Genomic DNA, 26,440 nt, shown 5'->3' with positions numbered 1-26,440 from the left:
ATTTAGCAGTCTATGTACAGCTACTGCCATGGTGTAGTGAGGGATCCTTGTGACTAAGAAAAACATCCCTGTACCTCAGTGCACTTCTGATATCTCTTTTACAGGCCGGTTTTTCTTTGTGACTAATGATGGTGACGAGATTTAGGACAATGTCAGATGCTAAAACCATAAAGACTGTCATCTTGAAGAAATTATACTGTTTCCTAGAGAAACAGTATTTCTACAACTAGAAAAAGCAGTGTACCCGGTGTGGAAGTCTGCAACTGTCTGCTCTGTAGGCAAAAAGCCCACTAGCAGCTTGCAGTTGGTTCCCGAACGCCACCTGTTCCCACCCTTCTGGGCGGAAATATATAGTTTCATCTTACCGTCTGCCGAGGTATAAGAAAATACATGAGTTGGAGATATTGCACAGAGTGGTTCCAAGTTTGTGGCTTGGATTTCTCTCAACATTTATCCAAGGGTATTGAGACCCTAAATAGATGTAGATTCTTTCCAACCATCTGAAAAACTAAGGGATCAACTTCAGCTATTTCCGGATTTTATTGGTTGCTTGTGAAAATAGACAGTAAAAAAATATTCCCATTTAAGTTCATTAAAGAGCCAACAAATTGATATAGCAAGAGAGGTTCTGGAAGTTGTTTCTTTATTGGATTTACTCTGTTCCATCAGGAAGATTAGCTGGTCACTACAGATTTACAGGAGGTTTCCCTTCCAATTCCAATTGTAATGAAACACAGGAAACTCTGTCTGTATTCACCAAACTAGTTAAAAGATTTGGATGGCCATATTGGTTCTATAACTCTCCAAACATTCATGGCTACCCATACAGAATGATGATGTTCATATCTCTGTGCCTAGTGTTTACAGCCAGCTACCTTTCACACTCCTACCAGAAATACTAGATCCTCTTTAGCCAGACATTTCCTGCTTCCATAATTTCATTGCCCTGTATCAGGACTTAAAACATTCTTTGTCTCTGCTGCATGGCTGTGGAACTCACTTCCATTCCAGTGTTGCTCCCAAACCCATCGCCTCCACTTTCGCAAACTGATAAAAACTTGGCTATACTCTGGATAAAACTGCTTTATCTTTAGGCACACTCCCTCCTCCGGAATCTAAGCGCCAAGAGTCTATTTAAGTACTTGTATACCACATAATGTGCAGTCTGGAGAAGCAGGTTGTTTCTATGAGAAGATGTTCTGGTTGCCCCCTTATATTTGACTAGATCAGCTTCCAGCTTCCCTCCTCTTTTAGCTGCAGTCGGTACCCAGAGCAAATGTCTTGTGAAGCATTTCCTTTCAAGTATCCACTAGGAATAATTTCCTATAGCACCTTAAAAAGGCTATCCCACATGCTAGGAGTTGAACGTAGTGTCCAAACTTAGCACAAATCATATTTGCAATGGTTCTTGTTGAAAGTAGTCATTCTAGTCAAGGTAGTATAGGCTAACACGATGAGTAAGATTTAGGCTGAATGCATAGATGAATCCATTAATCTGGTTCTCTATAATGAGTTATTGTGAAAACTCTTCACTGTTTCCCTTAAAAGGTTATTTGAAATGTGCATAGTAATCGGACAATTATTTTCCCATCTTTTTTGCTCCAGCCTCTTCATGCAGCGGATGCTGAGAGTTCTCAAATTTTATCTTGTTAGAACAAGACATGCGAAATTCCTAGCAGTCATTTGTAAACTTTGACTCTAACCTCACTGGCTTTCCAACCAAATTTGAGATCCATTCTCGGGTGGCAAAGGCATCCATGGCTGCTCCTTGCAAAGTATCCCATTTCAGGGATATGTTAGGCAGCAATATGAAGGCCTGTCTACACATGTGACACCACCGTGTTTTTTTTTTTGCACAATTCTTTTTGCGTAGGTTTAATTTGATGCCTTTTCTATTATGTTTTTTACTGCAACTAGTCTTTGTAATGAGCCTGCTTATCTGCTTTGTTTATGAATATCAAGGAAAACTCCAAGATTGAGTTGGAAGAGTTATTTTCTTCTAATCCGAGTTCGCAAATCCTAGATATTTTGTTTTAATTCATGAACAGCTTATCCTTCTCCCTTTAAAACTAGGAGCCTGGACAGAGGTTGACTACTGTTGCATAGATGAACTGGATTCTCTAGCTTTAGAAAAGACAAAAATGTAGCCTCTAATTTGTGTATTTTATCTTCAAAATGTGTTAAAAAATGTTTAATTCTTTCTTGAAAATGTGTCCCAGGATCCAGCTCACTTGTTGAAACTGTGCTGCCAAAGAACTCTAATCCTAGTCATATGTTATTGCTCAGTGTCTGGTGTCAGCAGTGTTTTATCTCTGCTTCTTGTCCTCCTACTTTCTACCACTGAATCCTATTTTACCCCATCTGAGCATGCTGTCACTCCTTTTATCATTGTTTCTTTTTTCAGAAATCTCATCATTTATAGCTTAGGACTCATTTTTAACTTTCTGCACCTCATTTATATACCATGCATAATCGTTTGTCATTTTGTTTCCTCATTGTTGTCGGTCTGTGTCTAAATTTTGATTTTCACTACATCTCTCTAATTGTTAACTTTAAATCTACCTTTGTAGGCGGTTGGGCTCTCCACAGGAAAGACTTAAAACTGCTGCAAATAATTGGAAAAGGCGAATTTGGAGGTCGGTCTTTGATGATTAATTTGTGTTTGCATTATATTATGCTATTATTTTTTTTTTTGTTCTATGCATGGTTGCAAATGCTACTTGGTTTTTTCTTGCAAGGTTTACAATCAGGAACTTATGTCATAAATGTTGGCTGCAGCAGTCCTCCATCATTCTATATTCTTTGATATATCAGTTTCATATTTTTTGTCTATTCGCAGAATTCCAGAACGTATTCAAATTGAGAAGTATTTATTTTTTAAATTTACTTACCCAGTATTGGATCCTTCATACATTTACGTGCTTTAATTGTTCCCAGTTGTCGAGCTGGGAGTCTCCAGGAAACATTTCAACAGTTTTACAGGGAAATCCTCTCTAGAAACACGCTAACCTCAAAGTTTAGTAACCCTGTCACCTCATTAGAAATTACCCACTTTTTAGCCAATGATTTGGAAGTGCACAGACCTCCCCTCCCCCAACTAACATCCGTTTTTCACATTTCAACTGCAGATTCTATGGTAGGAGTCCCTCTCAGAGCCCTTATCATACATCGTCATTCCTTGGAAATCATTTTTCTCTCGGAAGAGGCAAAAGGTGAAACATCTATATCAGATAATAGCTAAATTACCTAAGAAAATGTTGGGTCGATCAAATGAAACCGACTACTATTGCCCATTTTAGGCAATTGCCAACCATATTACCTTTTGCATAGTTCTACACTCCATGGCCACCATACTGTTTCCTTCCCTACTACCCACCATCAGTAAAACAGCTACCTTACTCTCCCTCATCTAAGCATAAGCCTAGATAGAATTCCACGCTTAAAGCAAATAAGACTTCTCATCAGTAGTGACTCTGTTACCTCAGTCTATCTCGCTTCCAAGTTCTGTTCCTCAATCGGCGCCTTTCCATCGATACCTTGTGGGCAGCTTAATCTTTCCTTTATCTCTCTCAATGGGTGGTCATTGTATCCAATCTCTAAGTGTAGGACCTATTGAGTTTTGGGACTAGTTGTCCAAAGGTCACCCCAAATTTCACTGCAGAAAAGCATTCTCCAGAATCTACAAGTCCTGTGTGCAGAAATAAAGTCTCTGTGTCAAAAAAAGGGGGCCCTTGAGCCCATCTCCAAATCCCAACAGTGGTGAGGTTTCTGCTCCAGGTTTTTCCTGATAAAAAGATAATAAATCAGCGGAATGGCAACCCATCTTGGTCCTTTGTCAACTCAACACATTTTTACAGAAACAGTATTTCAGGATGGTAACTGTACAAGAGTTCAAGTAGGATATTTTATGACCTTTTTAGGCAGGCAGGACACCTAATTTCACCCACATATTCACACGAAATGTTGCAAGTGCAGAACATTTGAGGTAGCCACATGCTGTTATAATTGAAGGCTCTGTCTTTTGGATTTAGGATGTTATCAAAGATCTTTACAAAATGCATTGGCACCAGAGGTGGCTTGCCTGCATCTCCAAGGGGACAAGGCCTTCCACTACCTAGATAATTGACTGGTCAAGGGGAAGAGTTTATCCAACGCAAGTTGATCCATAGGAGCCTGTACAAAACTGTTCAACATGTTGAGCCTCAATGCTGCCAACCACTTCCATTCAATTGCTGGGCACCATCTTGAATACAAAATCAGACAAAGCTTTTCTGTCACAGGAGAAACAATTTCACTTAGTTCCTCACTCAATAGATACAGAAAAGTGAAGGAGATTTGTCTGATCTTCAAATCTCTACTGGGGTTGATGTCCTCAAGTATCTTATTGATAACACCTTGCAGACTGAAGTTTTGTCCTCAGTCACCGAACAAAACCTTCCATGGGCAATCAGTATGTGGTCGGATACTTTCAGCAGATCCAAAAGTGTATCCCATGAGTAAGGATTACATCAGGTAGTAGTACTCAAGATATTTAGACTTTTAAAATGGAAATGCTAGTATTTTCTCAGCAGGCAGTTTCTTCAAGTAACGATGGCAGGTGCATTTTCGATCTTGTAGTTCAAGAACTTTTGCCTGGTCACCTCTTCCTTAGTGTTCAGCAAAGTGGAGAGAAAAAACCTGTAAACTAATGCAGATTGGCCCTGCATGGGCTCAACAGTTTTGGTTTATGGGTCTCCTCCATCTGTCAGAAACCCTAGCCATATCTTCTGGAAAGCCCCTGATCTGCCGTTGAGAGTACTAGCAGATTCTGCACCATGATCCAGCATCCCTGAGCTTGTTAGCATGTTTTGTGGTCACCTGGAGTTACTTCTAGACAACCCACACGACTTCTGAGATAGCTTGGCCCAATCTAGTACATCTTCTACCACTAAGACTTATCAAGGCAAATGGAAGTGTGTTTGTCTGTGGTGTCAAGAGTCAGAACTACATCTGATTTATTTACATCCTCTTCTCATCCAGTCTAGTATCTTCTTTTATGCTGTGGTCAATCTGGTCTCAAATACACATCTATTAAAGTTTGTTTGCTGGCTGTATCAATATTCATGCACTTACCTAACACCTGGTCTCCTTTCAGCTTGAATTATAAAAGAATTTCTCAAAGAACTGTTCAGTGCCTTTCCTTTGATCAGACCTGTAGCTCTTTCATGGGAATTGAATACTGGTCTCAACAGGTTAATGAGCGAACCCTTTGAATCTCTATGTAAGTAGTACATCCGATTTTTGTAAGACGGCGCAAATAGACTTGCAGGCCCTGACTTTACCATTCGAGAAGGGAGGGTTCAGGGTACCTGACTTCCTGCTGTACTACCTATGCGCCCAGGTGCAATATGCGCATTTCTGGTATCACAAGACACCCTTTATCACACATGTGGCAATTGAAAAAGGAGACGCCCAGCCTATTCCACTAGATGCAGTGATCACACACAGGCGACCCCCATTACATAGGCAAGGCATAAACACCATAGACGCGACCAACGAAGCGTGGCGAATAATGGCAGCTTCCTATATATGTACCTGAATTGCCACTGCACCATCATCCGGACCTTTCGGTAACCCAAGAAAAGGTAGGGATGGAACTATTAAGACAAGTCGGAATAGACACCTTGGGAGACCTATATCACAAGGGACGATTTAAAACACTAGACTATCTAACGTATGTGGCACATCAGTCAATGCTGTTCAAATTCACCTACTACAGGTTGCAAATGGCGATGAGGGCATTATATCCCACACACCCGCTAGAACCACCAATCATGTCGACACTGCAGCTGCTGGTCACGACTCCGGAGTCTGCACACTTAGTCTCCAAGCTATACACGGCAATACAGGCGGAGAAAAGAAACACAGCACATAAAGCGATACAAAGATGGGATGATTGTCTAGACACACCATTAACAGAAGAAGAGTGGTCCAGGGCGGGTATAATTACAGGCCTGCTGACCCCAAATGGAAACTTGCGTGTGATACATATCACGTACCTACACCAAAGTTATCACACCCCACAGATGCTGTTCAAATATGGGCTACGTGCGGACGCTAGATGTAGGAAATGTGGAGAAGAAGAGGCAGATTTTATACACCTAGCATGGTACTGTGGAGGGGTATCGGAGTATTGGCAGATGGTGACACGGGTATTGGGGAAGATGGTAGATACCCAAATCGACTGCAATATTCGCACATGCTTGTTAGGTCTAGTGCAAGGAGTACGAGCCTTAAAGCGTACATTTTGTATTATAGCGCTACTTATGGCCAAGCGCAGAGTGTCAATGTGCTGGGGTGGGAAGAATACACCCAAGAGCAACCAATGGATACAGGACATGGTCTATTGTAAAGACGCTTTACACACATATGAGGAGGAACTACCAGCAAAATCACGACCTAAAGACTACTGGCAATACTTAACGGCAACGGAGAGTCAACTGACACCGAATAGTGTATAGTGCTATGGTACTAGTGTAAGGTATACATAGGCCAGGATGGAGGGAGAGTGTGGCAATACAGTAGAGTTATGTAAAGTTATTGTAAATGTTGTAATTTGTACGGAAAGATGTAGAGCCATATGTAGGTAAATGGCATTTACCGAATCGTAAATACCGAATTTTACCGATTTGGTATTTACAAATCGGTAAATGCCATGTAGGTAATTATTCGGTAACAATTACCGAATCGGTAAGATTCGGTAATTACCAAATCCATGAGGCCCATAGGAATCAATGTCAATTACCGAATCAGTAAATACCGATTCAGTAAAATTACCGATTTGTCAAGGGGGACAGGGTGTCACTTTGACACCCTGTTGCACCCCTGATTCTGGCTTGTGTGCCATGTGGCCCACATACATGCCCTAAGGGCATGTATGTGTGTCACATGGAGCAGGTGTACATGCACAGATGTGCATGTACACAGGAATTCGTTATTTACCATGCAATTGTATTTCATGGTAAATAACGAATTCCTAAGGGCCTGTGGCACTGTTTTCAGTGCAACCTACATCCCATATTACCGATTCTGTAAATTTACCGATTTAATTTACAGAATCGGTAAATTTACAGAATCGGTAATATTTTGGCCACCTACATCTGAAACTCAAAATACCGATCGGTAACGGCCGAAATCGGTCGTTACCGACCGGTATTTGGCCACCTACATATGGCCCGTAATGATTGAAATGCCAATTAAAACATTTTTTTTAAAGTAGTACATCCGATTTTTACCATGGAAGACCGCTTTGCTGTTGGGGTTCACTTATACTAGAAGAGTAAATGAAATCTATGCATTCATCAAGCCACCTTTTTGCATTTTTACCAATAGTGTACTGCTGCACACCAATCAAAATTTTATACCAAAAGTGTCCTCAGACTTTCCTTCAGTGAATCTATTCTTACAGCATTCTTTCAGAACTCTGCTACAAACGTAGAAAGCGCAGTGCACTCATTGAATGCCTGCAGATGACTCAAATTCTATATTGACTATACTATGTCTTTTTTCGACAATAACCCCAGCTCTTTATGGCCTTTGGCAAGGGATCGCAAGATGGATTGTGGCAACTATTGCGCTTTGACACTCATAAGACTGGCCGTCTATTAAAATCTAAAGTGTCATCCTTTTCCACAAGTGGAATTGCAGCCACAACCGCACTTTATGCCTCTGCCAGACATCTGTAGAGTGGTGTGGCAACGTCCTGGAGCTGCCACCATTTGAACTTCTGCCAGATTAGTTGTTCCGGCTATACAAGCATGGGTCGAAGACAGTAGTCATTACTCTGGTTTGGCCACTATGGCGCCTGGAGTTACCTCTCTTGATGGAGAAACCAAGCATAACTTTTTCTTTCTTCATCTGAGTGCGTAAGATTCGTATGACTTCAAATTAAATTAATTGTACATTCTGGGAATTCAGAGTAATTTAAACACACAAAAGGTGATGGGAGGCTGCTTGCAATAAGTCTAACCACTGGAAATAGCACTGGGTCGCACTCCAACCCATTGTTCTTTAGCTTGCTCACCATGCCACCTCAGTTTGACTCAGCCATATGGAAATCAGTCCTATCCCTATTCCTCATGGGAACAGCCTGAACTGCCAAGCCAGGTCTTCTCTGAACCGGAACAAAAGCAACCAAGGATCAGTTTCTCCCTAGTTTACGGCTATCAGCTGGGTGCAGCTTGTTTCCAGTGACACATTAAGCATGGGACCCGTGTTTGGGCAGACCCTTGCTACTTTGAACGGTACATAAAACACACAAAAAGGTGATGGGAGGCTACTTGCATTAAGTCTAACCACTAGCAATCGCTCGAGTAGCACTCCAACCCATCGTTCTTTTGCTCACCATGCCAGCGTCGTTCTTTTGCTCACCATGCCACCTCAGTTTGTACCCAGACATATGCACATCAATCTTGACCCTGTTCCTCACAAGCACCCCAGGACCGGTTTCGTGGTAGTTATGGGCTCATCAGCCTGGTACGGCTTGGTTCCAGTGACACAGTAAGCATGAGAACCAAGTCTAGGCATACCCATGCCACATTGGGTAGTACATGAAACACCAAGTGGGATAAGTGGCTGCTTGCAATAAGTCTAGTCACTGATAGTCTGCATATGGCTGGTCCAAACTGCTTTACTGACTAGAGGAGTGAATATATGCACTGTCATTTTAAGAAGATGGTACCTTCCCTATCCATGCATGCCTTGTACTGGCAGTTACCTCACAGACTGTTCTGTCAGCATAGTGGGAAAATATGAGCTCACAACACTTTTTTGGTTTTAAAAAATAAAAATTAAAAAAGATTTTTACCCTAGATTCAAAATGTATTTGACTTAATTTGAAGCTGTTCCGCCTTTTTCGTGCCCCTCCTTTGTAAAAATCTATAAGAACCCTAAAAGACAAAAAGTAGATCCAATTGAGGTTAAACTTCAATAACTCAATTAACTTGCCCCTTCTAGTGAGACCTAACCCTTTCTGTTAAAAGGCTCCCACAGGTGGCGACCTAAGGATAACATGGGATCACCTTCACTGCCATTTGGACCAGACCACATGGTGACCGCTTGATGTCTTACATTTCAGTGCATGGTTTGGCACCCATATCATCTTGTTTGCCCTCAAAAGTAAGTATTGTTGCAGGTTCAACTTCGATGCGGAGGCACATTTATTGAAGGAGAAAGCCACTATCCCCAGAAATCTTTTTGCATTGAAGACTTCATTCGATGCACCAACTGTTGAGACACTTGCTGATAGACATTCCACGTCAAGACACTCCTCCTTGCATTGTGCGACGACACAAAGATCATCATAGAGGCATGCTGCAATAATGAGATAGATGTTGGTGCGTTTGAAGGTGCTGTCATATTCTCCTTGTTGGACTTGGCCCTTTTTGCAGGGTTATCCCCAAACATTTTGCTTCTTCCTCCCTATTTTTTTCTTGACCTGTTGTTGGTTTTAGGACTACAGGCACTTTACCACTGCTAATCAGTGCTAAAGTGTATATGCTCTCTGTGTAAATTGTGAACATGATTGGTTATCCATGATTGGCATATTTGATTTCCTGGTAAGCTCCTAGTAAATTGCACTGAGTGTGCCAGGGCCTGCAAATCAAATACTACTAGTGGGAATACAGCACTGATTGTGCCACCCACATGAGTAGCCCTGAAAATGTATCTCAGACCTGCCACTGCAGTGTCTGTGCGCAGTTTGTTCGCTGACATGTCGACTTGGCAAATGCACCCAATTGCCAGGCCCTAACCTTCACTTTTCCTACATGTAGGGCACCCTTATGGTAGGCCCAAGGTACCCTCCAGGGCAGGGTGCAGTGTATGTGAAAGGTAGGACATGTACTGGTGTGTGTGTGTGTGTGTGTGTGACATGTCCTGATAGTGAAATACTGCCCATTTAATTTTTCACTATTGAAAGGCTATCTTGCCCCATAGGACAGAAAGAGAGTTTATTTGTAACATCCTATAAATATAACTTCCCTTTGGAACAAGATACAAAAATAGCATTTATGCTCCCTGAACTTAGAATTAAATAACACATATTTTAGTAAAGATGGCTTTTAAATTGTGTGAAAATGGCATTTTTAGAAAGTAGGCATTTTCTTGTTTAACCATTCTGGGGCCTCTGCCTGTTTGTGTATTGACTGTCTGGTTTTGGAGTGACAGTTGCTGGACCTGTGCATTCATTGTAGGGGGTTGAGGTGTTCCTGGCCCTTCCTGGGTGACTCAGAGCTGGGCTGAATAGACCCTGGCTGAAATGTGTTGTGGGAGGAAATTTTCCTTGTAGCGGAGTAGGGCCTGTCTCCCTTGCACAATGCTGTCTCCACCCCCTGTGAGGACCGAAATGGTTTGCAGTGGGCTCCGAGGATCTTGCACAAAGACAACATAAACATTTTGAGGTATAACTATTCGACCTAAAACCCCAGAACTTAAGACTACTTCTGGAATCAAGAGTAACATTTGCCAAGAAGAAGAGCTGGTTTGGCCACTATGGCGCCTGGAGTTACCTCTCTTGATGGAGAAACCAAGCATAACTTTTTCTTTCTTCATCTGAGTGCGTAAGATTCGTATGACTTCAAATTAAATTAATTGTACATTCTGGGAATTCAGAGTAATTTAAACACACAAAAGGTGATGGGAGGCTGCTTGCAATAAGTCTAACCACTGGAAATAGCACTGGGTCGCACTCCAACCCATTGTTCTTTAGCTTGCTCACCATGCCACCTCAGTTTGACTCAGCCATATGGAAATCAGTCCTATCCCTATTCCTCATGGGAACAGCCTGAACTGCCAAGCCAGGTCTTCTCTGAACCGGAACAAAAGCAACCAAGGATCAGTTTCTCCCTAGTTTACGGCTATCAGCTGGGTGCAGCTTGTTTCCAGTGACACATTAAGCATGGGACCCGTGTTTGGGCAGACCCTTGCTACTTTGAACGGTACATAAAACACACAAAAAGGTGATGGGAGGCTACTTGCATTAAGTCTAACCACTAGCAATCGCTCGAGTAGCACTCCAACCCATCGTTCTTTTGCTCACCATGCCAGCGTCGTTCTTTTGCTCACCATGCCACCTCAGTTTGTACCCAGACATATGCACATCAATCTTGACCCTGTTCCTCACAAGCACCCCAGGACCGGTTTCGTGGTAGTTATGGGCTCATCAGCCTGGTACGGCTTGGTTCCAGTGACACAGTAAGCATGAGAACCAAGTCTAGGCATACCCATGCCACATTGGGTAGTACATGAAACACCAAGTGGGATAAGTGGCTGCTTGCAATAAGTCTAGTCACTGATAGTCTGCATATGGCTGGTCCAAACTGCTTTACTGACTAGAGGAGTGAATATATGCACTGTCATTTTAAGAAGATGGTACCTTCCCTATCCATGCATGCCTTGTACTGGCAGTTACCTCACAGACTGTTCTGTCAGCATAGTGGGAAAATATGAGCTCACAACACTTTTTTGGTTTTAAAAAATAAAAATTAAAAAAGATTTTTACCCTAGATTCAAAATGTATTTGACTTAATTTGAAGCTGTTCCGCCTTTTTCGTGCCCCTCCTTTGTAAAAATCTATAAGAACCCTAAAAGACAAAAAGTAGATCCAATTGAGGTTAAACTTCAATAACTCAATTAACTTGCCCCTTCTAGTGAGACCTAACCCTTTCTGTTAAAAGGCTCCCACAGGTGGCGACCTAAGGATAACATGGGATCACCTTCACTGCCATTTGGACCAGACCACATGGTGACCGCTTGATGTCTTACATTTCAGTGCATGGTTTGGCACCCATATCATCTTGTTTGCCCTCAAAAGTAAGTATTGTTGCAGGTTCAACTTCGATGCGGAGGCACATTTATTGAAGGAGAAAGCCACTATCCCCAGAAATCTTTTTGCATTGAAGACTTCATTCGATGCACCAACTGTTGAGACACTTGCTGATAGACATTCCACGTCAAGACACTCCTCCTTGCATTGTGCGACGACACAAAGATCATCATAGAGGCATGCTGCAATAATGAGATAGATGTTGGTGCGTTTGAAGGTGCTGTCATATTCTCCTTGTTGGACTTGGCCCTTTTTGCAGGGTTATCCCCAAACATTTTGCTTCTTCCTCCCTATTTTTTTCTTGACCTGTTGTTGGTTTTAGGACTACAGGCACTTTACCACTGCTAATCAGTGCTAAAGTGTATATGCTCTCTGTGTAAATTGTGAACATGATTGGTTATCCATGATTGGCATATTTGATTTCCTGGTAAGCTCCTAGTAAATTGCACTGAGTGTGCCAGGGCCTGCAAATCAAATACTACTAGTGGGAATACAGCACTGATTGTGCCACCCACATGAGTAGCCCTGAAAATGTATCTCAGACCTGCCACTGCAGTGTCTGTGCGCAGTTTGTTCGCTGACATGTCGACTTGGCAAATGCACCCAATTGCCAGGCCCTAACCTTCACTTTTCCTACATGTAGGGCACCCTTATGGTAGGCCCAAGGTACCCTCCAGGGCAGGGTGCAGTGTATGTGAAAGGTAGGACATGTACTGGTGTGTGTGTGTGTGTGTGTGTGACATGTCCTGATAGTGAAATACTGCCCATTTAATTTTTCACTATTGAAAGGCTATCTTGCCCCATAGGACAGAAAGAGAGTTTATTTGTAACATCCTATAAATATAACTTCCCTTTGGAACAAGATACAAAAATAGCATTTATGCTCCCTGAACTTAGAATTAAATAACACATATTTTAGTAAAGATGGCTTTTAAATTGTGTGAAAATGGCATTTTTAGAAAGTAGGCATTTTCTTGTTTAACCATTCTGGGGCCTCTGCCTGTTTGTGTATTGACTGTCTGGTTTTGGAGTGACAGTTGCTGGACCTGTGCATTCATTGTAGGGGGTTGAGGTGTTCCTGGCCCTTCCTGGGTGACTCAGAGCTGGGCTGAATAGACCCTGGCTGAAATGTGTTGTGGGAGGAAATTTTCCTTGTAGCGGAGTAGGGCCTGTCTCCCTTGCACAATGCTGTCTCCACCCCCTGTGAGGACCGAAATGGTTTGCAGTGGGCTCCGAGGATCTTGCACAAAGACAACATAAACATTTTGAGGTATAACTATTCGACCTAAAACCCCAGAACTTAAGACTACTTCTGGAATCAAGAGTAACATTTGCCAAGAAGAAGAGCTGGAGAAACCGAGGAGAAGTAATGCCCCTTTGGGGGTGGCCTGCAGTAGCTGTTTCTGCGAATGAAAGGAGAAGGACTTTGCTGTGTGCTGTGTCTCCTGCTTGAAGATCTCCAAGGGTTTGAGTAGAGCTTGCCTCCTGTTAAGAAGTCTCAGGGACACAAAAAACTTCCTGCAAATCTGCTGGTGCTGCTGGACTCCTCCATGTGTGGGTCTGGTGAGCCTGAAGTGCCTCCTTCCAGTTACAGGACCTCAGAGGTGGGTTTTGCAGCTAATCTCTGCAAGAGCCACCACGAAGCATTGTGAAGCCGTGACACGTCTCTCGGAACCGATGCCGGACGGTGCGAAGCCTCGCCGAGTCCCGCCGGGCGACGCGAGGACTCGCCGAACAGCCCCCCAGCACAGAGGCCGGTCAGTGCAAAGCCTCGCAAATCGACACATCACCTCTGGTGTGCCACGCATCAAACCTGTGTGCTAAGTTTTTCCACACATCACCCGCCGACCAAAATCATCTTGGATTTCGACGCCTCACTTTCCCCTACATTCCGGATTTGATGCATCACTTCTCCTGTGTGCAGCAGAACTGTTGCCTCGCCTCCCCTAGTACTCCGGAACTGACACATTGCTGTGTGTTCCAACACTTCCTTTCTCTGCGGCTGTTTGGCCTTGTGAATCTTGACGCATCTTCAGGTACTTTGTGAGAAATCATGCATCCATAGTTTTCTATGAACCAAGTTGTATTAAACCTTTTTAAAGTCATTCCTATTACATTTATGTAGGATTTTTGGCGTTTTGGTTTTGGTCTTGTTCAAGTTTAGATGAAGATACTTTATTTTTCCTAAACTGCTGTTTGTCCATTTGTGGGCTCTCATTGTATTACTGTGTGTTTGAGTGCAAAAACTTTACACATTTCCTTTGGGATAAGTCCGTCTGCTTGTGTCAAGCTACCTAGGGGGTGAGCAGGGGTTATCTAACGTGTATATCCCCCTTACCCTTACTATAAGCAAGGGTCCCTATTGGGTCAAAAGTACCTACCTCTGCTAACTAGAGACCCCCCATTTCTAACATTGGTGGTCAGCGGTGGGATTAGAACTTGTATGTGTACTCGACCCACAGTGATTGGTGTAAATCACAGGACTAGGGCAGACCATTACGCAACCACTTAGTATTTTTTCCCTGTCTTCCTTCTGAATTTGGTGGTTGGCATTCCGGTTAGTTTTTGCACCTGTGGGACCTTGGCAAATGAAATCCACTTTTGGCACCTGTATATTTACATGATGAGGGATCTAAGTCTTTTTGCTAGGAGAGGGGGCTACCTGTGAAGAGGAGATCCAAAAGGCAGGATCTTGAGGCAGCCCTGTATAGCTATGAAGTATATGACGTACCACGCTCGGAAGTAACGTTGTCAGTTGACTCTGAGGAGGACTCTGTGGGGAGGATCCCCAGCCAGAATATTCAGAGGGCAGTGGGCCTGAGAGGGGAACATTGTGGGGAAGTTTTGCTTCTGAGGAAATGAATCAGAACCACGCTCGTGACTGGAAGCTGAGACAGCTGGACTGGGTGTGCGAGGAGATAGAGCGAGCCGTAGCTGAAAAGAAAATGTGTGCAGCACATGATGTGAGCTTGGCTGGTTTGGTGGTAGAGTCCTGCTCAGTTGGTTGCAGCAAACATCTAGTGTCTAGTGCTGAGAAAGAGGTACTTGCACCCAGAGATGTGGCACCTGACTTGGAGGATGTGACCTACACCAAGGGGTTCAGGGTTATGAGGTAACTCCAGTAGTGCGCAGTGTCCCTGAGTGTCCCCACCTAGGGAAGTTTATCACTTTACCAGCTTTCTTCGCCCCACCTAATCCATCCAGCGAGGAAAAAATACTTTATTGCATTGATCCCAAGAGAGCTCTAAGCTTCAACATTGATCACACCAAAGAACTTAGGGTGGATGACCAGCTGTTTGAGGGTTTCACTGGAACAATGAAGGGTACTGTTGTACAGAAGTCTCCAGAAGGTCCATGCGCTCATTCCACCTAATCAATGACTGCTTCCCCTGCACTAGCTCGTGGTGTGCCAGTTTTGGCTGTCTGTCAGGCAGCTACGTGTGTGTCATTTCACGAAGCACGCCTGCCAAAATTTGGCAGGTCTGGCATGAAGGGCATTCTGGCTGATCAGTCCTGAAGGATTTCCTGGTCTGAGTCCTTCCACAGACACCTCATCTGCGAAGGTACTGCTTTGGTATCTATTCACAAGTTCAGGAATCTGCTGTTAGTAATATCTATCAGAAAAAAATGTTACCTACCTTTAGTAGCACTCTTTCTGGTGGATACTCTATCAAACTGTAGTTTCCTCAACGACGCACCCTTCACCCGGTTATGTAGAATGGACTCAGTCAATTTTAATGAGATTTCAATTTAGAGATCTGCACACTTTTACAAACTGATTTCTCTGTGCTCCACGTCTGATGGCTTGGACAGAGATTAAAAGCAAACTGTAGTGAACGCGCAGAGTTACCAGCTATGTAGGGCCCAGACATCCCTTCTGGGGCAGGATTGAGCAGCATGATGCCACCTACCGACACATAGGGGAGTTGCTGTGAAAATCTACCGGATCCAGTCTGGTGCCTGGGAGAATCCACAAGGTGGGGAATCTGAAGGTTAGATAGAGTATCCACCAAACATATTGTTCCCAAACAGTAGTAACTTTTTCTTTAGTTCAATTCATGTTCATATAATGTTAGTATTTTAACGGAGTACACACAAAAATAACAGTGAATTCTCTGTGTGAACAAGCAGGATGCTACTGGTAATAAACAGGGACCCCCTGAGTACAATCAGATTCCTGGATCAGGGCTCAACAATTAGTAAAGAAATAAAGTATCCAGGCAATAACAATATAAGTGGCTGGCTTAAAATAATTATACAAGTAATTATTTATAAATGTGATTAAATTTTATGTATGACTACATTATTTGCTTTAGAAGATTTCTCTCCTTTTCCTGTGTTTTATATCTATACTTGTATAATTATTTTAATGCCAGCCACTTATATTGTTATTGCCTGGATACTTTATTTCTTTACTAACAAGCAGGATGCTGTCAGTATGCTGTCATCAGCCTAGAGCTTTGTTTCCCAAACTGTAGGTCGCAAGCTGATTTTTGGTGGGTTAGGTAAATCTGAGCAATAAATAAAGATGCCTTTAAATTCTTTGTTTATCTTGTCACATTCGCTGGTGCTTCTAAGACAGAGGTAAATTGTCAGGCATTTTCTTCTGACAAATTTCTGCATATTCTTTTAAACGCAACGCAAATTCCGCCGCGGTGCGGCGATTTTAATGAGTGAGCGGGGCCTCGTCAGCCAACGGACGTGCAGAGCACTACAGAGGTAGTGCTCGCGATGGCCGTTGGCAGACATAATCATGCAAGGGGTTAACATGGGAATGGTGTTTACTTTTTTTTCTCTGACTGCAAAAATAAGAGGAATTTTTAAAGTGAATTATGTGACAATCTTGCTTGTGTACAACAAAGATGAGTCTACAGGCTATTGTGTGTTTTGCAGCACACAACATAATATAAATACCTGTAAATGGACTGTATATATTTTTTGTACTTTTGAAGTATGGTGTGCTGGAACCATCAATTTTAATAGGATAAAAACATTCAAGACACTACTTGTTGATTCACAAATTATAAATATTTACAGAAACCTGATCTCTGCAAATTTCATTTACGTGCCATATAGTTTTAGCAGTAAAACTGTATGTCTTTGCAAAGCGAGTGGTCGTTTCAATGGAAAATGTGCTGTCTGCAAATAACAATGCACAACCACAATGCTTTAGTTGCATTAAAAAATTACCCCGCCTCATGTCCATTGAAGGTAGGTGGGTTGTGAAAGTTTGCTGTTTTAAAAAGTGGGTAGTGGTTCTAAAAGGTTTTGGAACCACTGGCCTAGAGTAAAATATGGTGCATCTCTTTCCTACTAAAGGACCATCTTCGCCACTCTTAACCAAACATTGTTTGTCATTCAAGAAAATGCTTAAGTCATACCCTTGGCTTTTAGAGCAGGCCACAACATATGTCTGTGTATTAAGTCAGATGTCCAAAACATTGTTGTGTAGTGTGATACCTTGGGCAGAAAGATGCAACTGCTTTTGTTCCTTCTCGGTTTACTCAAGAAGGGATCTTGAGAAAATGGGAAATTAGCTTTTGTTGAGGACTTTATAACCCACCATTTTTCTTTCTTTTGTCATTGGGTAACGCTGCATCTAGAGACAATTAATTTTCCTGTATTGAGTTTTTTTTTACCATGTGCCTTAAAAGAATGTGTAGGTTGTTTAAGTATGTGTTTCATTTTCCAATATCATCTTATTTTCAGATGTAATGCTTGGGGAATATCAAGGAAACAAAGTTGCAGTGAAATGCATAAAAAATGACGCTACTGCCCAGGCCTTTGTGGCGGAGGCTTTGGTAATGACGTAAGTGAGGAGTAAGCACTCGTGAAGGTGGATCTAAATTACAACTGTTGCTAGTTTAATTTTTTAGAGTGTATCTGGTCACATTGTGTTGCTGATTTTCTATATTTTACTGTAATACATTTCATTTTTTTTTCAAACTGTATTTTATTCATTTGTATGTACTGTACCCTTTGCCCTCTCTTCTATTTTTATTTTGGTCTTGTTTCTCTTCCTAAGTTTTTCTATTCATTGTCTTGATAATTCTTTACCCATCTGACATTGATGTACACATCCCAAAGTGTCTCAAATGCATTTTGCCATCCCCTTGAAGGGTCATGTGGTTCTTAAGTCCATTCTTTACTTTACCTCACATCTTCAGTCCTGGGTCCACCTACTTTCTTTTCTCCTGGAGCTTCTTGATATTTTGCCTTATTCTCAGGTCTCAGTAGTTTGTACTCTCCTTAGTTGTAATACTTGGTGTTCATTCCAATCTCTTTGTGGTGCTCTTTCCATACTTGCTTCCTTCCCACAGTTGTAGTCTTCTCTGCTCAACACTTTACTGAGGTATTAATACCATCACATTGTTGCATCATATTGATCTCTTGTTTCTTTATAGGCAGCTTCGGCATAAGAACCTTGTTCAGCTTCTGGGGGTCATTCTAGAGGATAATAGCAGTCTCTACATAGTTACGGAGTTCATGGCCAAGGTGAGTTCATCTTTCTGAAGTAATTAAGACACCTTGCCCCTACCATAGTATCCCTTTTTCTCTTTGCTCACTGTGCAATGAGAATTGGAAAATTAAACTTCTTTCTTGCAACTCTTAATTTAAATTTTAGGGCAGCCTGGTGGATTACTTGAGATCACGGGGTCGTGCAGTGCTCGGGGGAGAATGTCTTCTAAAATTCTCTTTGTAAGTATTGATGCCATGAGGGGTGTATTGCTTACTATAGTTCTTTATTGAAAGAGAATTGTACATCATTTCTGTGTATGTGGCATTGTATGAAATGGTGGTAAGAGGCAGTTGCCTTGTGAAACCATTTTTTTTATGCACTGTGAATTTTTCTTTCCTCTGTGAAACTTTTCTTTATTGTGAGCCCAAGTGGGCCTCAATGACCCCTATCATAAAATTCATAACATAAAGCATTAGAAAAGAAAGAAATTAACTGTTAAGTACATCAACTGATGTCTTCAGTATTGAGAAAGGGGAGGTTAAATTCAAACTCAGATTTATGTATGATTTTAGGAAGCCCTCAGATGTCAGGTCAGTCTTCAGGATGCCCCTGTCTCTCTAAATTTTCAGTGACTTATTGGCACTGTCAAGTATCTCTCTAGCATCCCATATCTGATAGAGACATCTAGCCACAGATCCTTACTTTAGAATCTTTCCCACGCGCGAGACTGGATGCAGATACATTTTTTCCCATAGCACGTTTGAGGGGCGGTAGAGGGCACAGTGCGCCTCGATATCGACGTCGTCCATCGGTTGTGATGTTGACGGAGTTCATACAACTCCCTCGCTAATAACAGTTCCTTCTTTTCTGCACTTGAAATGCATATCTGGAGCGGTTAGGGGGAGTATTTTGGCACATTTCTACATTTTGTTGAGAAAACCGTGTGCTTTTTGCTATGTCTTCGGGGTTTAAACCCTGTTGATCTTGTGACACAGATGTCGATCACAGATCCTCCTACCAACCGTTTGTGGTGCCTCAGAGAACACCATGACTCAAGGAGTGCGGATCATGTAGGCGTCTTCAGCCGAAGGCGTTGAGAGAGCATTGTATGAAACTTATGGTGGGGCGGCTATCTGACGCACTGTGTCATCGTCAGTCTTCGTCGAAGTCCAGAGACTGGTCGAGGATTTGATCTGGTGAGGAGCCGTCGACGTAAAAGAAGGCTCCGAAGCGCCAACAGTTGAAACGTAAGTATGTTTCCCAACCTTTGTTTGTGCAGCATTCACAGGAGTCCAACCAGCATTTCCCTAAATAACCTGGAGCCAGGGCGATTCTAGCTAAAATGTGGGAATATTACATTTTCCTGTATAAAGATTTGGGCCCTCCTCTTGTGCGCCTTCGAGTCCAGGTGAGGGGAGAGGTGCCCTCGGTGACAATTTGGCTCTCTGAATCCATTATCGGATTCGAGGCTGCGCCAGTGCGCAGCACTTTGAGATTCACACTCTCAGGGTCGTGGCAGCCTGTGACGTCAATGGCACCGATCAACACCGAAACCATTGCTCTTTCCAACGTCGATACGACGCAGCAACGGCGTCTGATGCAACGCTCATTGAGCTGTCTTTTAGGCAACTCTCCATCTGCCCTTATGCAACCTGTTTCTGCTTCTCCTATGGAAAGGCATGGTTTTGCATGTTACGGTGAGGATATAGGTTGTCAAAACCCTATGGACAATTCTGTCCAGCTTCCTTTGGAGGAAAATTAGCTGACTGAGCTGTGTGAGGCTTAGTAGACTTAAGTCCTCTCCAGTTACAGATTTACTTTCTCCACCTGGTATGGAAACAGAGGAGAGTTCCTCTTATGCAGCAGAATTGAGGAGAGCAGCTGTAGTTTTAATTTGCCAACTTCGCGCAGTGGAATTGTCCACAGACCCTTTGGTGGATGTTCTTCACCAAGGTGAATCTCTTTATGACCTTTTGTTAGGGGGCCTGGGCAAAACCAGTATAGGGAGTTCCAGTCGATCAGGCTATAGCTAATAGGCATTTACCCACCCCTGGAGAAGCAGTGTGTCTTGTGCGACATTCCACCACCTGGTGGTACAGGCTGCTACAGCTTTGCCGTACCCTAGTGTCCTTCCCTTGGTTCCACCAAATAGAGTGCTGATGGCTAGAGCAGTGTGGCAGCAATATATTCTCTTCCGTTAGTTCACAATTGAGGTCGTTAAATACGGCATGTGTTTTGGGCAGGTTTTCTCATGCTTTATGGGACTTTGTGGTGCATTGGCTGCCATCTCTTTCAGAGGAAGCTAAGCAGTGAACTCCTTCGTCGGGTGTTTTAAGATGGCCAGGAAGAGGCGAAAGTCACCATAAAATGTGGTATGGACAACACTGATTCTGTGGGAAGAGCTATGGCTCAGTCAGTTGTGCTGCACAGACATGCATGGCTGCGTCAGTCTGAGTTTTCAGAGCCTGTACAGCATAGCCCAGAGGTCTTCAAACTGGGGGGCGGGTCCCCCTGGGGGGCCTTAAGTGATCTCTGGGTGGGGCGCCAGGCTCTGGGCAAGAGAAGCATCATGCTTTGCTTTACCTGATAGAAACATGAATGGCCATGAGTCACTTTGTAATGGGATATCACTAGCATCTTTTGTCATTTATATTCTGACTGGGAGTATGTGTAAAAGGGGTAACAGAACGTAACTGCAATGTTTAAATAGATTTAGACATATTTAAACATCGCCAATTTAGCAGAATAACTGTGTAAAAATTGAGGGGGCCCGATTTTTTTTTTTCTTTTTTACAGTGGGCGCAGAATTAAGAAGTTTGAAGACCACTGGCATAGCCTGAAATATATACCTTTTGATGGTGTATCTTTTGTTCGAGGCACGTGGGCTGCTGAATTCATATCTGTGCATAGATCGCCGCCTAGTGTTGGGTCCGGTTGATTGCAATTTGTTGTCCTGGAAGAGTCTTCGAAGTATCACAAGATAGTTGACTCCTCCCCTAAACTACAGTGCGCATGGGCATCTTCTCCATCCTCAGTTTTTTCCGCCATTGGGTTCAGATGTTATTCCTGCACTCCAACTTCGGAATCGAAACAAAACTTTTATAAAGGTAAAAAGGCCTTCGACTTCGACGGTATTGTTCTCGCTCGGTACCTCTTGACTCGATAAAGCTTTCCATCTCGAATCGGTCATCGACGCAGGCCATTGGGCCTTTTCGACACCACGTGGGCCTGCTGTCGATGGAAAGGAGCCAGTTCAAAAGATGCCCACAATGCCACTCCAAGTTCCCGCATACTGACAAGCATTCAGTATGCAACAAGTGCCTTTCTCCAGACCATAAGGAAGAAACCTGCCCAGCCTGCGCCCAGTTTCGGTCGAAGAAAACCATACAGAATCGACGGGCCGCTAGGCAAGAGATGCAGCGACAGGCACCGGAACCGGACAACCTCTTCGATGATGACCAAGAACTTCCAGAAGCTCCAGATTCGGACCTAGAGATCATCACCGTCGAAGACTACTCGGACTCCGATGACGTGATCCCACTGGGCAAATCGTGAGTACACTGCCCCTGACACCGATTACCCTGTTACCGAAGGCTCCGGTCGAGGCATCGCCAAAAGGCCTCTTAGCCAAGATCCAAAGAAACATTCGACAGCCCCGCCATCCGGCTCGGCTCCGAAACCGAAACCTAAACCTTCAGAGACCCCAGGTCCAAGTACCGCAATCCCAAAGAAGGTTCCAGAGCTTAAAAAGGTAGTCAACCCGAAGGCCATCGACCCGAAGAAAAACGTACAGCCTAAAGGCGTCAATCCAAATAACACCATCGAGCCGAAGAAGGCCGTGCAGCCTAAAGGTGTCGACCCCAAGAAAACAGTCGACCCGAAAAAAGGCGCCAAGCCGAAACAGGCCGTTGAGCCCAAAAAGGACACCAAGCCGAAGGGCGCCGACACAAAAAAGAACGTCGACCCGAAAAAGCCGGCTGTGCCAAAAGTCGCCGAACCAAAGAAGGTCGCCGACGGGAAGGGTGCCGTATCGAAGCCTATATATTCCGGCCAGAGAAGGCTATCGACCCGAAAACCAGTGCTCCGAAAACACCAGACGATCCTAAACAGACCATCGACTCGGGAAAGGACAGTCAACCAAAAAAGCCTGTCGAGCACAAGAAACGTGGCGACCCAAAAACACTCGCCGACCAGAAAAAAGAGCTCGAGCCGAAGAAAAACACCAAAGCACCAAAAGTTGTCGAAGCAGAAGGTGTTGTCGACCCAAAAAAGTCACAACCAAGAACAGTGGAGGAAGAACTCTTCCATCCTGATCCAGCAGACGACCAGGCAAAAATATGAATTAATCCAGAGACTGGTAAAGTGACAATCCTGCACAGGAAGAAAAGGCCACTGGATACTGACTCTAATTCCACTAAAAAAGAAGGACTTTGGGACTTCTCCATCTAGACCCTTCATTCCATTCTATTCCATTATGCCTACTACTCCTTTAGCTCCTTACTCTCCTTCTCACTATGGGGAAAATGAGGGGAACACAGGGGAGGATCCTCAGCCTGATTATGATTATCCACAGGATCCTGAGCCACAAAATGAACCATGGGAGGAGCCAACTGACCCTTATAACACCCATCCCATCCCTGATGTCTCCTCTTATCCAACTAAGCCTTCACCTACTGATGACACCATTGTCTTCGACCAATTAATAGACAGGGCAGCACAGTACCACAATGTAGATATGCATATTGACCCTGTAAAGGAAGACTTCTTATTTGACACCTTCCCTACTTCAGAAAAAAGTGTCAAAACACTTCCTATGGTAAAGGGAGTGTTAAAACACGCACCTGACATATTTAAAGATACAGCCAGGGCACGGGTAATCAATCCCAGGATTGAGAAAAGGTATAGAGCAGCCCCTACAAACCCTACCTACATCAGAGGGCAGTTACCATTAGACTCACTAGTGGTGGCTAATGCACGTAAAAGGGCTAACTCACAGACAACGGGGGAAGCCCCTTCCCCGATAAGGAATCAAAGATACTAGAAGCCTCAGGTAAAAGGGTAGCAGCACATGCCTCCAATTCATGGAGGATTGCCAATCCACAAGCTCTGCTAGCTCATTACGACAGGTCACACTATGACCAGCTTGTAAGCTTAATGCAACACCTACCCAAGCCTTTTAAAGCCCAAGCTGATGACCTCATACAAGAGGGGAAAGTTCATCACAAACGCCTCCATCAAATGTGCGCTTGATGCAGCAGACACCGCAGCCAGGTCTATTAACACTAGTGTTTTACTAAGGCGACATCCATGGCTGCGTATTTCAGGCTTTAAGAACGAGGTGCAGTCCACCTTCCTTAATCAGCCAGTCAATCAAGACTTCCTTTTTGGCCCTGCTGTTGACACCATTTTACATAAAATGAAGGACACAAAAACCGCAAAGTCAATGGGAGCATTGCAGTTTCAGCAACACAGAAGTTCCTTTAGACGCTCCTCATACAGGGCAGCTACACGAGGCAATACTTCCCAAACGTCATCATCATACAAAGGCAACACACAAAGTTCCTTTACGAAAAACTCCAACAGTGGAGGTTATAGGGGAAACAATAATAAGGGAAGAGGACGTGGAGGCAATAACACCAGAGCCTCCACTGCCACAAAACAGTGACTTCATCACGCTACCTCCAGACCACCTAACACCGGTCGGAGGCAGACTCCAACAATTCCTACCTGTCTGGAACGCAATTACCACGGACAGGTGGGTGAGACAAATTATCCAGTATGGTTATTGCCTGGAACTCACTTCTACCCCCCCAAACATACCACCCAGACACCATCCTATGTCCAAAGAACACATCACCCTGCTACAACAAGAGGTGAAATGCATGCTGGAAAAGGGGGCAATAGAGCCAGTCCCTTTCCAACATCAAGGGACAGGAGTATATTCCCTATACTTCCTTATTCCCAAGAAGGACGGTTCCCTCAGACCAATATTGGACCTCAGACCCCTAAATCAATACATACTGTCAGAGCACTTCCATATGATCAAACTACAGCAAGTGCTCCAATTACTACAGCAAGGAGACTTCCTAGCAACATTGGACCTCAAGGACGCGTATTTTCACATACCCATCCATCCAGCTCACAGAAAATATCTCAGGTTCACAATAGAAGGTCAACACTACCAATTCAAGGTCTTTCCCTTCGGGGTAACCACAGCTCCAAGAGTGTTTACAAAATGCTTAGCGACAGTAGCGGCACATCTCAGGAGACAACACATTCATGTGTTCCCGTATCTGGACGATTGGCTAATACAAGCAAAATCGTACCAACAGTGTGCAGAAAACATGTCCCAAACACTCCAGCTGCTACACAGCCTAGGCTTCTCGATAAACTACCCAAAATCGCATCTGCAACTGTCCCACATACAACAATATCTGGTAGCCACTATAGATACCTCAGTGGCAAAAGCATACCCAAATTCAGCGAGGATAGCCAGCATGCAGATGCTCATTCGCAAATTTCTGCCACACACTCTCTGCCAGCTCGAGTCTTCATGCAGCTCATAGGCATGATGGCCTCCTGCATATTCATTGTCCCCCATGCCAGACTTAAAATGCGTCCATTGCAGGAATGCCTAGCACGGCAATGGAACCAGGCTCAAGGACAACTAAAAGACCTAGTCTTGGTAGACAGTCACGCTCACAGCTCTCTGCAGTGGTGGAACCCACAAAACCTTTCGAAGGGGCGACTGTTCCAAAAGCTGGTTCCACAACTAGTACTAACAGCGGACGCATCACTGGCAGGCTGGGGAGCCCACCTCCTTCACTACACAGTACAAGGGCTCTGGACAACCAAACAAAAGAAACTGCATATCAACCAACTAGAGTTGTTAGCGATATTCCTAGCCCTGAAAGCATTCCAGAAATACTTGTACAGCAAGACTGTGTTGATCCGGACGGACAACATGACTGCAATGTACTATATCCAGAAACAGGGAGGAACACACTCTCCACAGCTGTCCCACTTGGCACAGAGCATATGGAAGTGGGCGATTCCAAAAGACATCTTTCTCCGAGCAGAACACCTTCCAGGGAAAGACAATCAGATAGCAGACCTGCTCAGCAGGCACAGCCAACAACTACACAAATGGGATATTCACCCCCAAGTTCTCCAGCCATTCTTCAAAGAGTGGGGTCACCCAGAAATAGACCTGTTTGCCACAAAAGAAAACTCTAAATGCCAGTACTTTGCCACCAGATTCCCATATCCATTGTCACAGGGCAATGCGATATGGATGAACTGGTCAGGCAGATTTGTGTACGCTTTTCCCCCAGCAACGCCGATTCCACTGGTGGCACGCAAACTGCTGCAACAGTCACTCACGCTAATCCTGGTTGCTCCCACATGGGCGAGACAACCATGGTACACAACCTTCCTGTAGCTTTCAGTAGTTCCTCATCAAAGGCTGTGCCTCGCACCCCATCTTCTAAGTCGGAACCATGGAGAAATCAGACACCCAGATCCAATCAGATGAACCTAGCGATCTGGCTGCTGAAGTCTTAGAGTTCGGATACCTTAACTTGCCTCCTGATTGCATGAGCATTATCAATGAGGCAAGACGGCCAACTATTAGAGCATGCTATGCCGCTAAATGGAAAAGATTGGTTATTTACTGCAACAATAACCAAATCAACCCATTAGATGCTTCCATACAAAACATTATATGTTACCTGCTGCATCTTCAAAGATGCAACCTAGCATACTCTTCAATAAGACTACACCCTAGCTGCTATAGCAGCATACCTTCAAAACAGGCAACACCTTTCACTGTTGAGAGTACCAGCAATCAAAGCTTTTATGGAGGGTCTTAAAAGATAATCCCTCCAAGACACCCTCCTTCCCCAGTCTGGAATCTAAATATAGTACTTACCAGACTTATGGGACCTCCTTACGAACCTCTACATTCATGCGAACTGCAATCCTTAACGTGGAAGGTAGCTTCAGTAGCCGAAAGAGCCGTGCACACACTAGATGTAAAGAGAGCTCTGCTTTACTATGTGGACAGAACAAAAGCATTTAGAAAGACAAAGCAATTATTTGTTGCTTTTTCACCACAA

At 43.7% G+C, this 26,440-nt stretch overlaps 1 protein-coding gene across 2 annotated transcripts in view; it reads left to right on the top strand.

The window, feature by feature from the left end:
- CSK (C-terminal Src kinase) overlaps window positions 1-26,440 on the top strand; it is a 624,490-nt gene that overhangs the window by 490,190 nt on the left and 107,860 nt on the right. For both annotated transcript variants that reach the window (XM_086959340.1, XM_086959339.1), the window contains exons 9-12: window positions 2,571-2,636; window positions 17,573-17,672; window positions 18,268-18,358; window positions 18,489-18,562. In XM_086959340.1, the coding sequence (XP_086815466.1) occupies window positions 2,571-2,636; window positions 17,573-17,672; window positions 18,268-18,358; window positions 18,489-18,562 (331 nt within the window). The remainder of the gene's footprint in view (window positions 1-2,570; window positions 2,637-17,572; window positions 17,673-18,267; window positions 18,359-18,488; window positions 18,563-26,440) is intronic.

Source organism: Lissotriton vulgaris, chromosome 2_2 (assembly GCF_964263255.1).
Source record: "Lissotriton vulgaris chromosome 2_2, aLisVul1.2, whole genome shotgun sequence".
NCBI lineage: Eukaryota > Metazoa > Chordata > Amphibia > Caudata > Salamandridae > Lissotriton > Lissotriton vulgaris.
The sequence above is the reverse complement of the archived record's forward strand: the minus strand, read 5'-3'. Positions and strand labels throughout refer to the sequence as shown.